A 19,750-nucleotide genomic window follows, 5' to 3' on the forward strand; every position below is an offset into this window, starting at 1 on the left:
CCCCCCGTAGCTGATGGTCAAATAAAAAAAGTTGTCGTGCTGTTGTCAGTTTATTAATCCATGTTTCGACACTATCAATTTTTTTTAAGCCGTTAATTGTGTCTGAGTGTAAAGCAGCGTGCGCTGCCCTTGGGGACTTTGGCTAAGGTTTTTGAAAGTGGTTAGTAATTTTGTGCCTTGCATGGTGCCAGGTATCAGGGGGTCGCCGTGTTAGTCTGTATCCACAAAAACAACGAGGAGTCCAGTGACACCTTAAAGACTTCAGATGCAACTGAAGAAGTGGGTTTTTTACCCATTGAAGCTTATGCCTAAATAAATCTGTTAGTCTTTAAGGTGCCACTGGACAACTCCTAGTAGTTTTGGGTATTCAACTTCTGGCACCTTAAAAAGACCTTCTTTTTTGAAAAATGCTGACCCTGTTCACTTCCTCTGTATAGTTAGAGATTGAATTTAACTGGACACTTGACCACTGTGCTTCTCTGCGTGTCTGTCCTTAGGGCTCAGCTTTCACCCAAAGCGGCCCTGGATCCTAACGAGTTTGCACAATGGAGTGATCCAGCTGTGGGATTACCGGATGTGCACCCTTATTGACAAATTTGATGAGCATGATGGTAAGTAAGTTTGGAGTTTGAAAAAGTTGAATGCAGAGGGCTTGTTGCAGAAAATGGTGCCTCCTTAAGAGGAGGAAAGATGGGCTTTTGGTTGAAGCACTGGATTGAGCCACAGGAGGTCTGGCGTCAGGTACTTACTGTGCCACAGACTCCATCTGTGATCATGAGCAAACCACTTACTTCTTGAACATGCTTTTCTAGGTGTAAAATAGGGAAAAGACTTCACAGCGCTGTTATGACGATAACTTCATTATTGTATAAAAGTGTCAGATGTTACAGTGCTATAGCTCTATAATCACACAGAAGAGAACTTCTTTTGCATTGTCCTGGGGGGAATGTTGTCTCAGAAAGTTGTATTTGACCTCAGAGTGTCAGGTAGAGACAATTTATCAGATTAAAATGGAGTATGATGTGACAGAATAGTTCTGCTCTAATGGAACAGCCTGCTCTGACTGTCAGTTTGCCTTCGTATACAGCTATTAGCTGTCTCCCTGTGTTTCACCTGCCTCTTCCCCCTACAGGACCAGTCCGAGGTATTGATTTCCACAAACAGCAGCCACTCTTTGTCTCTGGAGGTGACGACTACAAAATAAAGGTAGATCAATTCTTCCTTCCACCCCCACCAAAAAGTGTTGGTGGGCAAAGGAAGATGGGGAATTTGACAAGATGTGTAAGGAATGTGTGTTAATTTAGTTTTCTGTGGATGAGGAGGAAACGGTGGGTGGATAGAGATGAAAAAGGGAAGTGTAGAATTCAGGATTTTGCTCCTTCTGAGGGCGGTAGGAGTAATTAAATGCAGCCTGACAATTTCTGATGAGCTCTGTTGCTGGCTTTACCCAGAACTGTAATGTAAAATGGGAGAGACTAGTTTGGGGATGAGTAAAAACCTCATGTGTTAAATGAGATGGCAGAAGAGAGCTGGACAGAGTTTGGCAGGTGGGCCTTTCACTGGCCTTCTGTCTCATACAGGTTTGGAATTACAAACTGCGCCGCTGTCTTTTCACGCTGCTCGGGCACCTGGATTACATTCGCACCACCTTCTTCCACCATGTGAGTCTCCCCGCTGTGTAACTTCATTGATATGCACCTCACCGCATTACTTTATAGGAATCTCTGTGGCTTCCCTGAGTAGGGCTCTTTCCTGCAGATGTACAGTGCACTAAGTGGGCTGGGTGCTATACAAACAGGAACACCTGATTTCTGCCCCAAAGATCTTACAATATGAAATCATTCATGGGGACAGTTGGTACCTTGAACTGCAGACCTCACTGGAAGCTTCTCTCTCTCCGTTAGCATTTGGAGCACAGATGGGGATATGCGCCTTGTTCTTTGTGCTGGCTAACTTCTCGCTCTTGCTGTCTGAAATCATATAAATGATACTTACCCAGAACAATTACAATAAGTTTTTCAGTGGAAGAGCAGCAACAACCTGCAAAAACACACATCAGTCCTCTGGTGAGGCAGATGCTAGTATGCATCTTGACGCCCTCAGGAAAACAGGCTTTGAAGGCAGTTTTAGTCCATCAATTTTTTCCTCTGAGAGTGATGGGTTACGATCTAGTCCCTGGTCATCGCCTCTGTTGCCCATCTATGCTGAAGCTCTGTATGTGTGCAAAGCAAGGTGTGGCAGAGCCCTGCAGGACACTTGCAGAAATAATCAGTGCTGTATCGAGTGCTCTATATAGGATCAATTATACCATCACTTCCTCTACCCTCCTTTCTCTTATGTGGGAAATGATTCTACAGTAGAGCTGTAATTCTTTCCTGGGACAGCTGACCCAATGAACTAGAAATCCTATGGTTATCTCCAGCTGTGTTGCAAACCGTTTGGAGGGAAATGTGAAGAGTTGTTTCAGATATTAATTATTAAATGTGTTTTTTTTTTTTAGGAATACCCCTGGATCCTGAGTGCTTCTGATGATCAGACGATCCGGGTTTGGAACTGGCAGTCCAGAACCTGTGTTTGGTAAAACAACTAGTGCTATAGAAATAATAACTGGGGAGATACGAGTCTTCTTGAACCTTAGAAATGAACAGAGGGTCAAAATCTGCTAAACTCTGTGTCTTTCAATAAGACATTTTGTTGAAATTTCAAAGAAAAAATTAAAAATTCTTTCCCCAACAATTTTAGAGAAAAAGTGTTCTTTTTTATTAAACTGGCTCTAGAAATGAGGTAGGAGTAAGTTCTGAATTCCCATCTAGTTCATTCTTCTTGCCAGTGCAGGGTTATGTCCTCCACTGTAGTTGTCAATTGTGAAATAACCTTAGCAATAGAGTTTTCATCCATTCCTTCCTTAGAGAGATCTCTAGGTAATCTCTAGCAAATGGTGTCTAAAGTGCTTTTTAAAAAAACCTTAGGTTTCTCTGTTCCCTCTTTATTTCCCTCATTTCAGGAGCTGGGCTATTTTTAAGTAGCATTCCCACATAAACAAAAGTTAGTTTAGAGTTAAAAGTGCTAGATTGTGGAGCCACACATGCAAAATCTGAGAGAAACAGTTAAGTCCTTCAGTATCCCATGAAAACTTCACTCAAGATGCCTCCTTTTCACTACCTTCGTCTCGAGCAACCCACAGGCACCTTTGAACTGTGGTTGTGTTTACTGCTTGTGTGTTCCAAGAATTAATGTAGGGTTGGTGTGGCTTCCATCAATTGCACTGTACCTAGTTTTGTGTCGGAGGTATGTGGGCTGTGTGTAGGGATGAGTTTGACAAGAAGACTTTGAGTAGGGTTTTGGAGGGTTTTTTAAATGGCTTCTCTGCTCATTTTCTTCCTTTTGTTGGTTCACTTTGGTGGGCTGTGCAATCTGTCAAATTAAACCATCTTCAAAACATTTTTGTGTGGGAATTTCCTGGGTTTTTAGTAACTGTGTATCTGTGTTGATCGTTATTCATGTGGATAGCTATTCACATCAATATATATTAACCCTTGTCTGTTCCCCTATGAAGTAATGTTTCCTATTTATTCCTCCCTCTCTGCCCTGCTGAGTTGTCTTCCTTCTCCATACTCCCCAGTATGCTCCTCTCATGGCTTTGCTCCCTACCAACCTCCCCAAATTCCCTACTAGATTCAGCTTTGAAATGTTGGTACAGATCAGACTGTGCGTTGCTGCCTTGTTGATTTAAATGGTGTCTTCTGTCCTCTTTCTTGCAGCGTGCTGACAGGACACAACCACTATGTGATGTGCTCCCAGTTTCATCCCTCTGAGGACCTGGTGGTGTCGGCCAGCTTGGATCAGACTGTGCGCGTTTGGGATATTTCTGGTGAGCTGCCCAAGTCGAGGGGGTATCCAGCATCAAAGCCCAGTTCAAAACTGCAGTCGTTGAAAGCAAAGTGGGGAAAGAACTAGCCAGTTCAGATCCAGGGAGGAAAAAAGGCAGCTATTGAGTCTGAGCCACCCACAAAGAAAAGCCATCAGAGCGTGACAGTTGTCTCCACTGATGGTGGTTTATATCCTTCATCTCCCTTGGATGTCCCAGTCGGATTCTTTAGGCCATGCAGGAGATGAGTTCCCCTACTGAGAAAAGGACACAGCACTGTCACTAGATTGGCTTTGCCTTTGTCATCAGGAAGGAGAAGCTGCAGGCTCAGTTACAGGGTTCTATGGGACACCTTCATCCCTTGGGAAACATTGTTCCCAGACATGCGTCTGACGAAGTGAGTATTCACGCATGAAAGCTCATGCACCAGTACTTCTGTTAGTGTATAAGGTGCCACAGGACTGTTTATTGCATTGTTCCCAGAGTCAGCAGTGTCCCGGAGATAAAGTGATGAATCATTCTCAGATAGCCCTGAAATGGCTTCTGTGTTGACTAAGGAGCAGAGCTGATTTTTTGATGTCCCTGCTGTTGTTAAACAGCAAATGGAAGAAGAGATCATTAAGGCTAGTGGCTGCTAGTCCACCGATGTCCCTGTCACAAAGATGGAGTGTGGTCTAGAGGCAAGAGTCGGGAACTGAAAGTCAAGACGCCTGGTTACTATCCATGGCTTTGCTGCTGACTCACCCTGGTCTGCACCTATAATTATATCTGTCTTGCAGGGGGTATTGAGAGGGTTAATTAATGACTGTTGGTAAAACACTTTACGGTCCCGTAAGAAATGGCTATGCTAGATACAGAAGTTGAAGCGAATGCTAGAGATGCAGATAAGCGACGAAAGGCGGGAAGGGAGGGTCTGGTCCAGGAACAGCACCAGCAGTGTTACTGCATTGTAAGATGTTCTAGAACTCGAGTTGTGGCCCTTTACTCCACCTGCTACTTTCACCATTGCAGTTTTGACTGGGTGAGTTGCTCTGTTTGTAGTACACGCTCAGACATGACCAGCTGTGTCAACAATAGGAGCTGGGGACAGGCTCTTTGAATATTTAAAACCTGCTCCCCCTCTCTATTGCCAGCATGGGGAGCTTAACATCCATTCTGCCTGTAACCTCACTGCTACATTCAACCCACATGCGCTCTCAGCAGAGTTCTTATAGCCAAATGGATTTGGAGAGGGTACAGTTTTTTCCAGCTGATCTGTGATGAGGGGGTTTTAGAGACTCTGCTATAGATGCTAAATTATTGATTCAGCTGCCACTACATTTAAACATCACCAGGCTATAATGCTAGTGGGAAAACAAACTGAGGGTGGGTGGGATTTTTGCAAGGTCACCCCTAATCTGAGTTCTGTCCTTGGTAGTTTGGCTCTAGCACAAAAGGTCTATTGGGAACAGCCTTTGTTGCATTCAGGCTGCTGTCAGTTGTGGAGATGCACGTGCGTCTTACAAATTAAGGGTCCGGCCTGGGTTGATAGTGACTTAAAAACCAATCCTGAGTGGTGCTGAGTATCTGCAACCCCAGTTGACTTTGGGAGTTACGGATTCTCAGCACCTCTGGGGAGTAGGGATGTTTGATGATTTAAGTGAAAAGAATTGGTTGGTCTTGTTTCCTCTCCTAGTGGCAAATTGTCCAGAGACCTAATCACCGCACAGTTTTCACCCTTAGCAATCTCAGGAGAGAGGCCATGGAGACTGTGGGGGAAGCATTGCTTCTTGTTACCCGTAATGTATTTATTGTGTGGATAGAGGCCTTCTGTCTCCATGGCTGTCAATTTAGCATCTTTCTCCAACACAGATTCACAAGTTAAAAATTGAAGGCTCCTTGTTCTGCTGATCTCCTGAGAGCGAGTGTCAATGTAGCCAGCGTGAGCTGGCTTCTAGTTGCTGTATCAAAAAGCATGAAAAGCTGTGACATAACAACGCAATTGCCATGTGCTGTGGCGTGACGTCTCTTGCTTGTGGCACTAACGTTGACCCCAGAGTTTACAAAATAAGCACCTGTCTGTTCTGCCTCCCTGTTACCAGCCCTGCCTGTTACCATTAACTCTGATGGAAGATTCTTCTCATTAGCTTGAACGGGATGATGCTTTTTTTGGTCCTGTAAAATAAAACAGCTTCCCTTTAACCTGCCTTTCCCATCTCAAGAGCTAATGTCTGTCACTTCCCTGGAATCTTCTTGTGCTTTCAAGGCATTGTTGAGTAGAGCTGAGTGATTCGTTTTCAAGCAGGAAAAGTCAGCCTGAGGGGTTTGACTGGTAATCCAGCATCCTGCTATTGAGGAGATCTGGAATACAGATTGTTAGGGGCTGGGAGCATCAGAGGTGATGCTAAGAGTCCCAGAAAGGGTCGCTGTGGGGCAGACTATGTTACTGCAGTGCCCCCAGTGAGTGTGTAGTGACAGCTGACAGACACCATACCATCACCCCTAGTACTGCACTATCTCAACCACAGGGCTAATGCTGTGAGTGCTGATGGATTATAAGGGGAGGAAGGCTCATGAGACCAGAGTGAAGAGGTTGGTCAAACCCCAGAACCCTTCCTTGGTTTCTCCCTTGGGTGGGTGGCAGCCCCTTGATGTGCAGCCTTGATTGAGAGAGTGGAGGAGATCATAGCCTAGATGCCCCGGGCCCTTGCAGCTAACACGGTCCATAGTTTGAGCTTCCAGTTGGCTACAGTGTCTGTGTGGCTCTGGCCATTGCATTCTGGAAAGGGCATTCTAGAAACCTCCTGATGCTGCAGGAATTTCCTCTTCCTTCCCCCTTCTCCCACAAGCTGTCAGGTTGTAGTCAGGATCTGGTCCTTTTCACTAGACCTCTTTACTGAACTGTCAGTGACCTCTCTTAACATCTGCTCTTTTATTTGAATGCTTTGGGGCATGCTGAGCCCAGGCTCCTTTCCCACGCTCTTATCGTAACAGCTATCCTCGGAATGTCTAATATCTATCGTGCTGCTCCCAGCCTCTCTTCTCTCCTTTTTCCCCTCCCTGGAGCAGCACAGGAAGCTGGTACATTCTGCGAGTGTCCTGCCTTCCCTCTGGATTTGTGCAGTCAGCCCAGAAATTTTTCACCTGTTGTTTCAGTCCATTCCACTGGCCTGTCGAAGGCTCAAGTATCTGTTCTTCTAAGATTCCTCTGTTTCCACTTTCCACAGTTTCTCTGAATTATGCATCTATCACCCCCTTTCTCTGGGTCTGGCTCCCCGTTGTCATTTGGACAATCTGTGTGTGCATTGGAGATTCAATGTGTGTAACATTCATACCTGCTTGTGATTCACTGTTTAACATGTCACTCTTGTTAGACAAACCTTACAGATCTTGTCAAAGGGGCACTGGTAAGATCCCCTTACCTTAAATCTCCACTGTGTTACTAACACCTGAGAAGATCAAAAGTGAGAATTAAAAAAAAAAAAAAAAAAAAAAAAAAAAACTGTCAAACCCAATGTTGTCTGATCCTCTCTTGCACTTCACCCACCTTGGCCAAGGAGGCTGCCAACTCGGTCAGTTTCACTTTGTTCCTAGTCAATTTCAAGTCCTGTTTCCCACAGTCAAGTATTTTTTGTTTAAAAGTCTGTTATAACGTTTTGTTTGTAACTCCTTTGTTTAAAAGCCTCAGGCCTTTTTTCTCCTAAGCTTTGGCTTTCATTTGGCAATGCACATTCTAATTTCTCTCTAGGGTGGGTATTTCAATTTCTGGTGAAAGAGCAGCTAATGTGATTCTGTTTTATTTGGCATACTGTATAAATGGAAAGTGGTAATGTCCCCTGTGATGGTGATGCCACTGTACAACACAAAGTACTGTGAGTTTTAGATATACAGGTGGTTGTTTCTAAGGCGCTGGTTCCTGTAATTGTCACTGCAAAGATTTAGAAATACTGATTCCCTTAAGGAACTAGAGGAAAGATACACACCCCATTCCCAACCCTCAGATTAAGGCCAATTACAGGAATCAGTCTACATTCCACTCTGTTTCCTAGAGTGTACTGCTGGGGCCATGTCTGTTTGGTTCTTCGACAAAAACTTACCAGAAGAGTTCAGCTTTGAGTCATGCCCTTACAGTGTCTGAGCCTGATCTCTGGCAGAAACAAATTCCACAGTGTAGCCCCTTCCTGAACAGTGTCTACCTGCAACCCCCCACAAGTTGAAAGTTCTATCAGCCTGGGTTTAGCATGTTGTGGTGGGTTATTTTAAAGCTATCTAGAATCTAGGGGATATTCCCTCATGTAACCATTTTAAGGTGGGGTTGATCGAATATTGGGACTGAATTTATTGGAGTATATTTAGTAACAGCACTCAGAGAAGTTGCCAAAGCATTCTGGCCTGACATTTGGAGATACTGAACTTCCACTGAAGACTTGTTAGAGTTGTGGGTTGTCACCACTTCCTAAAAAAATCAAGCTGTCCCTCTTTACCTGTGTCCTCCAGATGAGCTGTATTTCTCCCCAGTCCCTGGTGCCTTGGAGAATGCAGATCCCCATGTCACCTTAAAGACTACTTAAGAGGCCATAGTTTTCATATATCAATTGCAACTGACTCAGGTGTCCACACAAATGGCCCAAGTCCACAAGCAAAAGCTGACAGCGAGAGCACCTATCAAACTGTCATAGAAGAAAGCCCCCTAAAGGTGCAAGCTCAAACTGGGAATTAAATATTGAGAGAGAGAAAGGAATTAGCGTGACGGTGTCCCTCCAATGCAGCAGCTCTGCTTATCAATCCCAGGGAGCTGAGAAATGGATGCTTGTTGGGAGCATTTTATTGCCAAGTTTGATCTTTGTGCACTTGGTCTGAGCTTGTGCTTTTGGGGAAAGAGGAAGGGAATCCTTGATATTTCTCTCACTTTTCCTCTTCTTCAAAATTCCTCCTCCTTTCCACCTGTGAACGGCACAGGAGGGCACTGACTTACATGTCTCTGAGTTAGTACACTGTCTGGTAACCTCTTATTTGCTTCCTCCATTCCTGCTGCTTCCCTCTCGAAGGCCTAAGGAAGAAGAATCTGTCTCCTGGAGCTGTGGAGTCAGATGTCAGAGGAATTACCGGGGTGGATTTGTTCGGGACGACAGATGCGGTGGTGAAACATGTTCTTGAGGTACTCTGTGTGTATGTGTGTGTGTGCGCGCGCGCAGCATAGCTCATTCAGCTCTATTTAAGATGGCCCTTGTTGTACGAATGATCCTATAACAGGTTTGAGAAACAGAGGGAGAAGGAAGCTAAGAGACTAGATATGACTCTTTGAATTCATGTGTTCCTTTGGGAATAAGGAATGTCTTATTCTAAAGAGCTTAAAATCTAAAAGGTTGAGTCAATGGTCCTCCATGACTGGGGACCCCTGACTCCTCTGCGGTACAAATGGCAATGATGTTATCAGATCCGTTCTGGGTTTTTACGAAAGAGAGCAATTCTGAACGGAATAGGAAGCCAGTTGAGTTGCGTGAAAGATGGGATAATGAGATTCCATTGTTGCTACTGGGCTACATGTGTCCTAGCAGATGTTGCCATAACTGATCACCTTTGCTGTCCCTCTGGGGGAAGTGATAGGAGGAGTGGCAGTGTGCTTGGAGCTTGTGTGTCTCTTCCTCTGTGTCATCTAACTACCCCTCAAGGGTAGATTGTACACTGGAGCTAGCTGCAGACCCTCACGAGTCATTTTGAAGTTTGCAGCTTGTATCCTATTTGCTGGAGCAGTTTTTCTGGCTGCTCTGTCTCTGTGTGCCAACCCCTTGGAGCCTCAGACTTGATGTGAGACCCCTTTCTCCCGTCCCACAGGGACACGATCGTGGGGTGAACTGGGCTGCCTTCCACCCCACCATGCCTCTCATCGTGTCTGGGGCTGATGATCGGCAGGTGAAGATCTGGAGGATGAATGGTAAGAAGCAGCCCCAAAAGGAACCTCTTTGGGAGAGGAGAGAAGAAACAGGACGGGGAGAGTGGGGTGGGCGCCAGGTTTATTTATAAATGTGCCTGTGACGTGAACCTGAGTGTGAATGTGTGTGCTTGGAAAGTGCTTGAAACAGGCGACACTGAAGTATAAATCCTCTGCTGCCCCCAGGCTCAAATTGAGCACTGGCCTCTGCACTGGAAGAACAACATGGGGAAAGCCCAACTCTCCAGCCAACCCTTACAAGGCTCCCCTTGTAGCTCATCTACCCTCAAGCAAAGAGATGAGCCTAGCTTTGTGCCCCGAGCTCTGTAAAACTCAGGCTGAGGGACCAACAAAGGAATCTCATTGCATTGCCCAAGGTCCTTCAAGAAGGAAGCACTCACATGCCCACATCTAGGGACTGTCAGCAGAGTTGCCTCAGCTGATTTTTTCCTATCTGAGATATTTGGATGTAAGTAAAGTTTAGCAACTTTTGGGTGTTTTAGTTTATGTATCAGTCAGTGGTGCTGCTTCAGTTGCAGTACAGGTCAGAAGCTATGGCAGAGAGATTGGGCTGGAGAAAAGGCGTAAGTCAGAGAAGGATATGGACGTCGGCAGCCTGCGGTCCATTTGATATCACTGCTCATAGCTCAGGAACAGCAAGAGCTTTTAAATCTGATCCTGTCTCATTTTCTTCCACTCCTGGTTAGAATCAAAGGCCTGGGAGGTGGACACCTGCCGTGGACACTACAACAATGTCTCCTGTGCTGTCTTTCACCCACGGCAGGAGCTGATCCTCAGCAATTCAGAAGATAAGAGCATCCGTGTCTGGGATATGTCTAAACGGTGAGTGCTCTGCCACTGGCTGGGGTTCTGATGGGCCTGTTATTTCTGTTAAATGTCCTCATTTTATAGTAAAACTCCCCAAATCAGATGCAGTCTTCAAACATCAGTTGATGTGCTTGCAAAGAACTTTTCCCTGTGCAACCGCTATTAAGTATAAGGAGGAAAACTAGGATTGTAACTGATTGGAAACAATTGTGAGAGGAGCCAGCTTGTTTAGTGACCTCTCTGATGGAAATGATTTGAATGAGTGGGCCAAAGCCGTGGTTTATATGTACAATTGGCACACTTGAAAAGTTAATTCTGGTTTTCGAGCTGTTACCAAGGAAGCGATATTCCCTGGGTTTAAAATGGGGAATGCTGTTGGAAGCAGAAATACCTCTGACACCGGAGTGGACTTCTTGGGGTGCTCCAGCTGTGGTCAGTGAATCTTGATAATCACGTGGACAAAAGTCAGTCCTTGACTTGGCTCGTTTACCCTGAAACCCTGACGCTCTGACAGCCTAAAAGGGCTTTATTGTAAATGAGAACCAGGCCCCATGTTTGCTGTGTCTCAGTGAGTCAGTGGTAGGGCTGAGAATAGAACCTGGGAGTCCTGGTTCTCCACTCCCTGGTATAATCCCTAGAACATCCTTCCTTCCTGAGCAAGGTGTGGAACTCAGAAATCCCAACACTCAGTCCCCTGCTCTAACTATTGGACACTACTGCCTCTCTGTAACACTGCTATGGACACCCAGAGCTGAGCGCCATTGTTCCCTCCTGCTGAGGCAGACAGGTAGCTTTGCTAGAGATTAGACTGTGTCAGGTCCCTGCCACACCATTCTGTCTTCCTCACCAGCAAACTCAAGGCTCTCCCTGCCCAAACCTTGCCTAGCAGGTAACAATCAGTGAATTCCAGCCTCCGAGCTCTTCAGAGATGTTTCTCTGCAATTCACGGCACCTATCACTGAATAATCACAGAAGAGATTAAGTTTGCTGCTCTGTTAAAGAGTGAGTACATTACAGCTTATTAATTGAACTGGATGAAATACACCTCTCCCTTCAAACACTGCACTGAGTTGGCTTATAGTGAAAGTAAAACAAGTTCATTAACAGAAGAACATGGATTAAATGATTCCAGGTGAAAGGGATAAAGGCAGAGATTCTTCCAAGCAAGTAAAAGTGAAAACATTCATCTAAAAGACTAAAACTTTAACGTAGCAAGATAGTCTTTGAGTCTTTGTACAGGATAGTTTCTCTCATCTCCAGTTGTCTTTTCAGCTTTTTACTGGCCAATCTGACCAGAACTCATCACAGAGATCCAGTCACGTGGTTTGTTTGTCACTTAGGGTGAAGGATAAAGATGGAGGTTTTTTTCTGTTCCTTTACCCCCAAGGGATGTCTTTGTCATGCAAGTCAGGAAGACGTCCTGGGGATTGTCCCCTGGTTCTCTCTGGGATTCAGGAGCAATGTTAATTCTCTGTCTTTCAAGTTTAGGATCAGGATAACCCCTGCTGGTTTAGCTGGATGGCTTTGTTTATTGTTAATGTGTAAAGCGAGGTAAACCCACATTCCTTTATCTAGGACAGACCTGTTTACCACTTTTCCCGAGTCTAGCCTCTTGGTCTTAAACATGTTCTAGTAACATCATCCAGAGGAGTTCATAACTTCCCATGTACCGTTAACACATGCATTTTGCAATGACATTAATGACTAGCATATTATTAAGTTTCAGATGCTACCTCATAAGGCATTGTTTGTACAGATATTACTTGCTGTAGTGTGTAAGGTGTGAATACAGGGCTGCCTATGGTCACGGTCCCCCAGGGAGTGCCACGTACTTTCTGGACCTTTAGGCTCCAAGTCTTCATTTTACAGCCTGGTGTTTACTCCAAGGCTTCTGCTTCATTTTGTTTCTCGTTTCCCCCACCCAGCACGGGTGTCCAGACCTTCCGCCGAGATCACGATCGCTTTTGGGTGTTGGCTGCTCACCCCAATCTCAACCTCTTTGCTGCAGGTAAAAGTAATCCTTCCAGATTCTGGCAGGTGGTGATGAGGGGAAAGGGTTATCGGTCTGTTGGCACATATCAGAGCCCTGTTCGTGGGTTAGATGCTCTTTTATATGTTCTGGTTTACCCTAGAGAGAACAGGAGGGGCTAAAATGCTTCTGATTGATATTCCCATAGTGCAGTGGCTCTCAGCCTGTGGCCCAGTCAGCACACAGCTGCAGCCCATGTGACATCCTCAGGGCCATACAGGTAGTGTATATATTGTGTGAATGCAGCTCACACTACACAGCAAGAGCTGCATATGTGGCCCACAATGGTAAGTAGTTGAGAACCACTGCCATAGTGTCTAAGTATCCTAGTCATGGAGCAGAACCCCAGGGTGCTAGGTGCTGTGCACAGAGCAAAGACAGTGCCTGCCGCAAAGAACTTCCAGTGTAAGACAGGAGATGGCAAGTGGGTACAGACAGATGGGGGAGTACATGGAAATAATATTGGTCGGCATGACAGGCAGTGGTCTCAGAAACCAGCAGACTAACCAGTGTTTTTAATAGGTGTCAGGTAAAGAAGAGTTTGAAGGGGGGTTTGAAGGTGTGTAATGACGGAGTTTTGCAGGTGTTTATAGTGAGCTCTCAAGCGTGAGGGCAGACACGAGAGAGAGCACGAAGGTGCTTGTTTGAAAACCTAACAAGTGGGTGATGGAGGCTGGAGTCAGCATTTCAATAGCATATGAGAGATAGTCAGATTGGGGATAGGCCATGAAGGGCCTCCAAAGCAAAGACTCATAGACTCATAGGTCAGAAGGGACCAATCTGATCATCTAGTCTGACCTCCTGCACAAGGCAGGCCACAGAACCCCACCCATCCAATTTTATAACAACCCCTGTCCCAGGACCGAGTTATTGAAATCCTCAAAATTGGTTTGAAGACCTCAAGCTGCAGAGAAACCACCAGCAAGCGACCCGTGCCCCACGCTGCAGGGGAAGGCGAAAAACCTCCAGGGCCCCTGCCAATCCGCCCTGGAGGAAAATTCCTTCCCGACCCCAAATATGGCGATCAGCTAAACCCTGAGCATGTGGACAAGACTCACCAGCCAGCACCCAAGAAGGAATTCTCTGCAGCAACTCAGTTCCCATCCCATCCAACATCTCCCTGCAGACCATTGAGCAGACCTATCTGGTGGTAATCCAAGATCAATTTCCCAAATTAACGATCCTATCATAACATCCCCTTCTGTTCGCAGTAGAGAAGGGGGAGCCAGCAGAGGGTTGTGGAGAGAGGGATGATGGGGTCAAAGTGAGGGGCTGGGAAAATGATCTTTGCAGCGACATTCTGAATGGATGTAAGCGGGGATATGATTCTAGTCAGAAGCCAAGTTATAAGCTCCTCAGGGTGGAGCATGTCTCTTGCTCTGAGTGTGTTTAGCCCTTAGAGGAATGGGGCCCTGATCCCTTACTGAGCCCTCTAGGGACAACTGTAATACAAATAAAATCCACCAGTCTTACCACGTCCCGACCCTTATAGCCACAGGAGATGGAGTCACCTAAACCCTTCTGTCTGGAATCCTGTGTTGGAGGCATGTTATGTGCTGAATAGTCCACAGGGAGGAAGCCGGGGGCCTGGCTTGACTGGTTAATGTAAAGGAAGGAAGATGGGGCTGACCCTTGCTTCAAATAGGGGAGCTGCTAATGGGGTAGGAAATGGAATTCATCCTTTCGGTCAAGGTGAGTGACTGCTGAATGCTGTCTGTCAGCCAGTCGTGTAGTGTGTGCATTCAGCCCCTCTGAATTCCCATGGGAATACTCATGCCCTATCCAGAGTATCCCCTCTGTTATGGAGGCAGAAAGCAAAGGCAGCTAGCCCCTGTCCCGTCTGGATTGAATCGTGACAGCCAGCGATGATTCCTGTCTTCTCTTTCCCAGGCCACGACGGCGGCATGATTGTGTTCAAGCTGGAGCGTGAACGGCCTGCCTATGCGGTGCACGGGAACATGCTGTATTATGTGAAGGACCGTTTCCTGCGCCAGCTCGATTTCAACAGCTCCAAAGACGTTGCTGTCATGCAGCTGAGAAGGTGAGGGGGCCCGTGTGCCAGGACAGTCCTGGCAGTCGGATAAAGACTGCTGCCCTGAGCTACCAGTTAAGCCATTGCAGATACACAAAGCTGCACTGTCTTCCTCCTTCCCCTCAGATTGATTTCAAACTGATCGTTCAGTCAAATGCAAATGTGACCTTTGATACAGAGCTTGGAGAGTAGATAATGGGCTATAGAGCCTCAGACTTCTAGGCTGTTCCAAAATGGTAGTGGCTGTTCGGTGACGTCTGTGACGAGAGTGATGGGTCTCAGTCCAGTTCCTTGTGGGGCGATATGTCCTTCACATAAATCACTGTCACCATTAATGCTAATTGTCCCTGCTGTCTGCAGAGGCCAAGGACTGAGAACTGTGCCATGGGTTGGGGGGCTGGGAAACGGGCAGGAAGTGACTTGTCTTGGGCCCTCCAGGCATCTGTGCTATCCCAGGAAGATGCATTCTGGGACATCAGCAGCAAACCAAGCACCATCCCCCAGGGGCGTGAGCCGTTGTTCACTTTCTCTTCTCTTTGTGTCTCTTCTTCAGTGGTTCCAAGTTCCCAGTGTTCAACATGTCGTACAACCCAGCTGAGAATGCTGTCTTGCTCTGCACGGTACGCCAGCCCTGAGAGGGAACCTGCCCCACGTGTGCTTTGCGCTGTGTTAGAGAAGCAACTCTGGACAAGCTGGGGGTGGGAATGGTGTCTTCAGGGTTTGGTTAGAACTAACACTGGTTAGCCTCCATCTTACAGAACAGGGAACACGGGCAGGGTGTGCTGCCAGACTGGAGCCTGGTTTGTGTGGAGTTTTCCAGCTAAGGATCTCCTCACCATCTCCCATAAACACAAAAGGGTGCCCATCACCTTGGTATCCAGGTGTCCTGTACAGCATTCAAGGGAGATGACTTCTTCCCACTATTCTTTGCAACTAAATTCTCTCTATAGAGGGAAGAGTGAATAGATGGTACGCGTGTGTGTATATGTGCACATATATATGTGTGTGTGTGTGTTACTTTTTCCTTCTATAGAGAGCTAGTAACCTGGAGAACAGCACCTATGACCTGTACACCATCCCCAAGGACGCAGACTCCCAGAATCCCGATGGTAGGCATTTAATGTGTTGCATTTTTCTTTGTTAGTCTCCCTTTCTTCAGTCCTGCTCCCACCTCCTCTATCCCATTGTAAAAAAAAAGCTTCTGTTCTCCAAGTCTTTGTTGCACTGTCTCCCTGCGTTTCCTGTAGCCCATGCAGTGTGTGTCATTTGGCAGGCCTTCCTGCTTACTAGATCACATGGTACATTGACTTGAAAAATTCATATTCATCCCAAACTTTACAGCTGCAAATATATATTTTATAATTCAATTATTAGGACTTTTGCATTTTCCCTTTCGACGCAGCAGGCAGCTTCCCTGCCTTGTCAGTAGAGATGGATTTCACCCAGATACATTGAATTCAAAGTGGGTTTATACTCTGAAAAGCAGCTGTAAAAGTGACACTGCTGGGGCCCAATATTCATATTCTCTCTCTACAAATTCCAGATCAGATTTGCTCAATTTACAAGTCAAAACATGATTCATTTTTTTTCTTCCACTTGGGATCTGAAACTCCAGCTGGATTCTTCCTGCCTCTGTCGTCACGGCAGTAAAGTTTCTAGGATGAGTACATAGCTGGCAGTGTTGGGGGTGATGTATGAGGCAGATTAGAATCCAGCTCACTCATTAGTAACTTTACTGGTTTATGCAGGTCTAATGGAGAGAACGGTCTCTGGCACAAAAGTCAGCTGGTATATCTCAGAGATGGGAAGCAAAGAGGGATCTTTTTTAGTCCCTTAATATATATTAACTATATTGAACAGTACAGATGGTACTTCACGTATTTCGGTTGAAAATTTCAAAAGTGACTAGTGGGTTGGGGCTTGTGACGTTGAGACCCCTTTAAAGAGCTTGATTTTTCAGAGGGCAAATGCTCAGTGCTTTCTGAAAACAAAGCCGTTTTAAAGCTGTCTCCAACTGGGCACTCAAAATCTCCTTCGTCACTTTTGAAAAGCTTGGCCTTTGACTTTAAAAATACCCAAAGCACTTATACACAATGTAACATTCCATCCTGGGGTAAATAGCCTTCATACCATACTGCTTTTGTCTCCTGGAATCCCTGCCCAGCGATACCCCCGCACTGCACCATCAGTATTGATCTTAGCACCCTCAGCTTGCTTCCCTGGGAATGCCCCGGAGAAAGACCATGTCAATAAATCTGGGCTTTTGGGCCAAGGAAGAAAATGAATAGTCACAGAGGAGATCATTATACAACCTTCTGTTGTAAAGAAAATATGTAGGGTAATAGGAATGTTTCAAGCACCTTCTATCTGAGCACCTATATACGATGAACATTAATGAGGAAAGTTCCTCGGGTGTGAGCCAATCAGCGAGGCCAGTAATAATCTGGCTTTAAAGATCATAAACTCAGAGAAAGCCATATGACCATCGTTCACATAGGAAAGACCCTATCTGAGCTGGATATAGAATCCAGGTCTCCAGCCTCGTGTTCTTAACTACAAGAACTTACAATGTGGAGTCCATGGGACTTGATTCCCTTTTCCCCTCATTGGGGCACTGGCTGTCACAAGCATGATCGGTAAGGTCTCATTGACACCGGTGACTGTCTGGATCTCCGATATCTTTAGCGCATCTCCCTTAACATACAGCTGTCATCAGTTGTGATGGTGCTAACGAGGAAAGAGTCTGGGGGCTAAAGAGTGGGACAATCACTTCATTTGACTGTAACTGCAGCAGGTCTCTCCCGGGCTTATCTATTCCCCCGCCCATTAGCACACATCACCTGTATTACTGATGCCGAAGCCTTTGCCACATCTGCAGTGGGTCCTGCGGTACAGTTCTCTCCATGCCTGTGTGACATGCAGCACTGTGTTCGTATCAGCATCTTAAAACCGTGGGAGCAGCTGCACGCTAGGGAAAGTGCATTCGTTCTCCTCAAGCTCGTTGTGCTGGGTAGCCCCGCAGGGGGGCTTACATTGAAGCCGGGACCCTCGATGCTCTGTTTGTTTGGCCAGTGATGCTCTGCTCATTAGTTTGATCGAATGCGCTGTCACCCAGGATGGCCTGCTTCTCCGCCAGGCAGTGGCGTTGGCTGTGCCGGCAGCCACGTGTCTTGCGCCTTGGCTAGAGAGAAGGGCTGGCGCTGGCCATGCTGAGATCTGAAAGGGTGGTGGGGGAGGAAATGAATCTCGTGAATAGCCTCAGGTTAAATTTGAGTTAGTAGGAAGCAGCTGATCCAACGCAGGCAAGATGGAATCAAACAAGACTGACTAATGTGTTGCCATATGAGCCTGCCAGAAGTTTTATTCGCTGCCTGTGTTTTGCTTTTCCCAGCCCCGGAAGGGAAGCGTTCCTCTGGGCTGACAGCTGTGTGGGTAGCTCGCAACCGCTTTGCAGTCCTGGATCGCATGCATTCGGTAAGGGCCACACTCATCAGGGTCGTCTTTTTAACTGTGTTTTGTTATTTGAAAATCTGTACGCACTGAGGGGGAGACACAGAAACGGCTAATCAGATTGTTATCGGTTCAAGTGTATTGGTGGGGTGCTGTCAGGAAGATCTGGCTCTGAAGTTAGGTAAAAAGGAAGCTTAATATAAAAATGAAATTTAAACTAATGAAAACAGTTTTTGTCCTTTCTTTTTTCTAATGTTCACCAACAGCAACTAGCCACGGTGAAAAATACTTATGCTGCCGTGCACACCTCTTGCAGTTTAAATAAAATAGTTGTATACTATTTAGTTTGTGTTGTATTTAGTTGTATCATCGTCAGGCTATTTTTGGTGAGCTGACATTGAAAACTTGCTACATCTTAGTTTTGTTCTTCCTTCCTTCCTGGCTTCGTTCTCTGATTTCTTTCATTGGATTGGCCTCTTCAGTATCTACTGCTTCCTCTCTTCCTCCAACCCTTTATTTCTGTTTGTTTCCCTACACTGAGCTCTCTGCTTTTTCTCCACTGTATCTTCTGCATCCATACACCCACTCACACACAGTGCTTGGAAATCTTACCAGAAGGCTGAACTTCATTAGCCAAAGAGGTATGCAGGATGTGATGTTTTCTCCCTCGTTCAGTGAGAACAGAAAAAACAGCTCCTCTCCACCCCGTCAGAGCGGAGGTTGGGTAGGATCCCTACCAGCATATGGACCATTGATCATGCTTTGTGGGCTCCATTTTTCATTGGGCCTTTAGCTACTAAGTATCGACGCATTTGAACACCTCCTTTCCCCATTCAACAAACAAACCCCTTTGCTGTTGTAAGGAAGAAGGATCTCTCTTTTTTTCCCCTGCTCCCACTCCAGACCCTCCTGGCTTCTACTAGGGGAAGAGAAATCTCCCTCGTCCCTCTTCCAGGCTTCTGCTGTAAGTGCTTGACAACTCTTTCCCAAGTATTCTCTTTTAACACAGTGAAGAGAGCAATTTGGTGTTTAGACTTGATTTTCATTGTGGAGGGGAAATCTTTTGGTTCTCCTATCTAACTCTCTCTCTCTCTCTCTCTCTCTTGATTTCTCCCTCCCCGCACGACAGATCCTAATCAAGAACCTGAAGAATGAGATTACCAAGAAAGTGCAGGTCCCGAACTGTGATGAGATTTTCTACGCTGGCACTGGGAACCTTTTACTCAGGGATGCAGACTCGATTACCCTCTTTGATGTGCAACAGAAGCGGTAAGATCCCACCTGCTGGGAGAGATTTCATGTTGTAATCCTGCCAACGTGTGCCTTTTGGGGACAGGCCATGGCTATTCATACGCTCCAAAACCTAACGTCAGCTGCAAGCTGTGTCAAACTGATCCAAATCCCAGCTACTAGCTGTTATGAGGAGCGAAGTGTAAACGTTCTGCAGGCATTGTCACCCTTCGCATGGGAAAATGGGCATGGTCCCTCTTGTCCATCACTACAGCTACAAAATCCTAGAGACTGGCAAAGGAAAAGACTCACTGGTGTAGGTCAGGGACCTGACTCTCTGTTGCCTTATACCTTGTGACATCATTTACACAAGTTCAACGTGAGTGTGAAATGCTGCTACCT

At 46.1% G+C, this 19,750-nt stretch overlaps 1 protein-coding gene across 1 annotated transcript in view; it reads left to right on the forward strand.

Annotated features, from left to right (window-relative positions):
- Positions 1-19,750, forward strand: part of COPA (COPI coat complex subunit alpha) — a 33,171-nt gene that overhangs the window by 507 nt on the left and 12,914 nt on the right. Inside the window, exons 2-15 of the mRNA XM_050930723.1 lie at positions 498-611; positions 1,133-1,206; positions 1,581-1,661; positions 2,501-2,577; positions 3,762-3,871; positions 8,896-9,005; positions 9,683-9,782; positions 10,487-10,622; positions 12,533-12,615; positions 14,527-14,677; positions 15,222-15,288; positions 15,702-15,777; positions 18,060-18,142; positions 19,248-19,387. Coding sequence (XP_050786680.1) covers positions 498-611; positions 1,133-1,206; positions 1,581-1,661; positions 2,501-2,577; positions 3,762-3,871; positions 8,896-9,005; positions 9,683-9,782; positions 10,487-10,622; positions 12,533-12,615; positions 14,527-14,677; positions 15,222-15,288; positions 15,702-15,777; positions 18,060-18,142; positions 19,248-19,387 — 1,402 coding nt within the window. The remainder of the gene's footprint in view (positions 1-497; positions 612-1,132; positions 1,207-1,580; positions 1,662-2,500; positions 2,578-3,761; positions 3,872-8,895; positions 9,006-9,682; positions 9,783-10,486; positions 10,623-12,532; positions 12,616-14,526; positions 14,678-15,221; positions 15,289-15,701; positions 15,778-18,059; positions 18,143-19,247; positions 19,388-19,750) is intronic.

Source organism: Gopherus flavomarginatus, chromosome 20 (assembly GCF_025201925.1).
Source record: "Gopherus flavomarginatus isolate rGopFla2 chromosome 20, rGopFla2.mat.asm, whole genome shotgun sequence".
NCBI classification, from domain to species: Eukaryota; Metazoa; Chordata; order Testudines; family Testudinidae; genus Gopherus; species Gopherus flavomarginatus.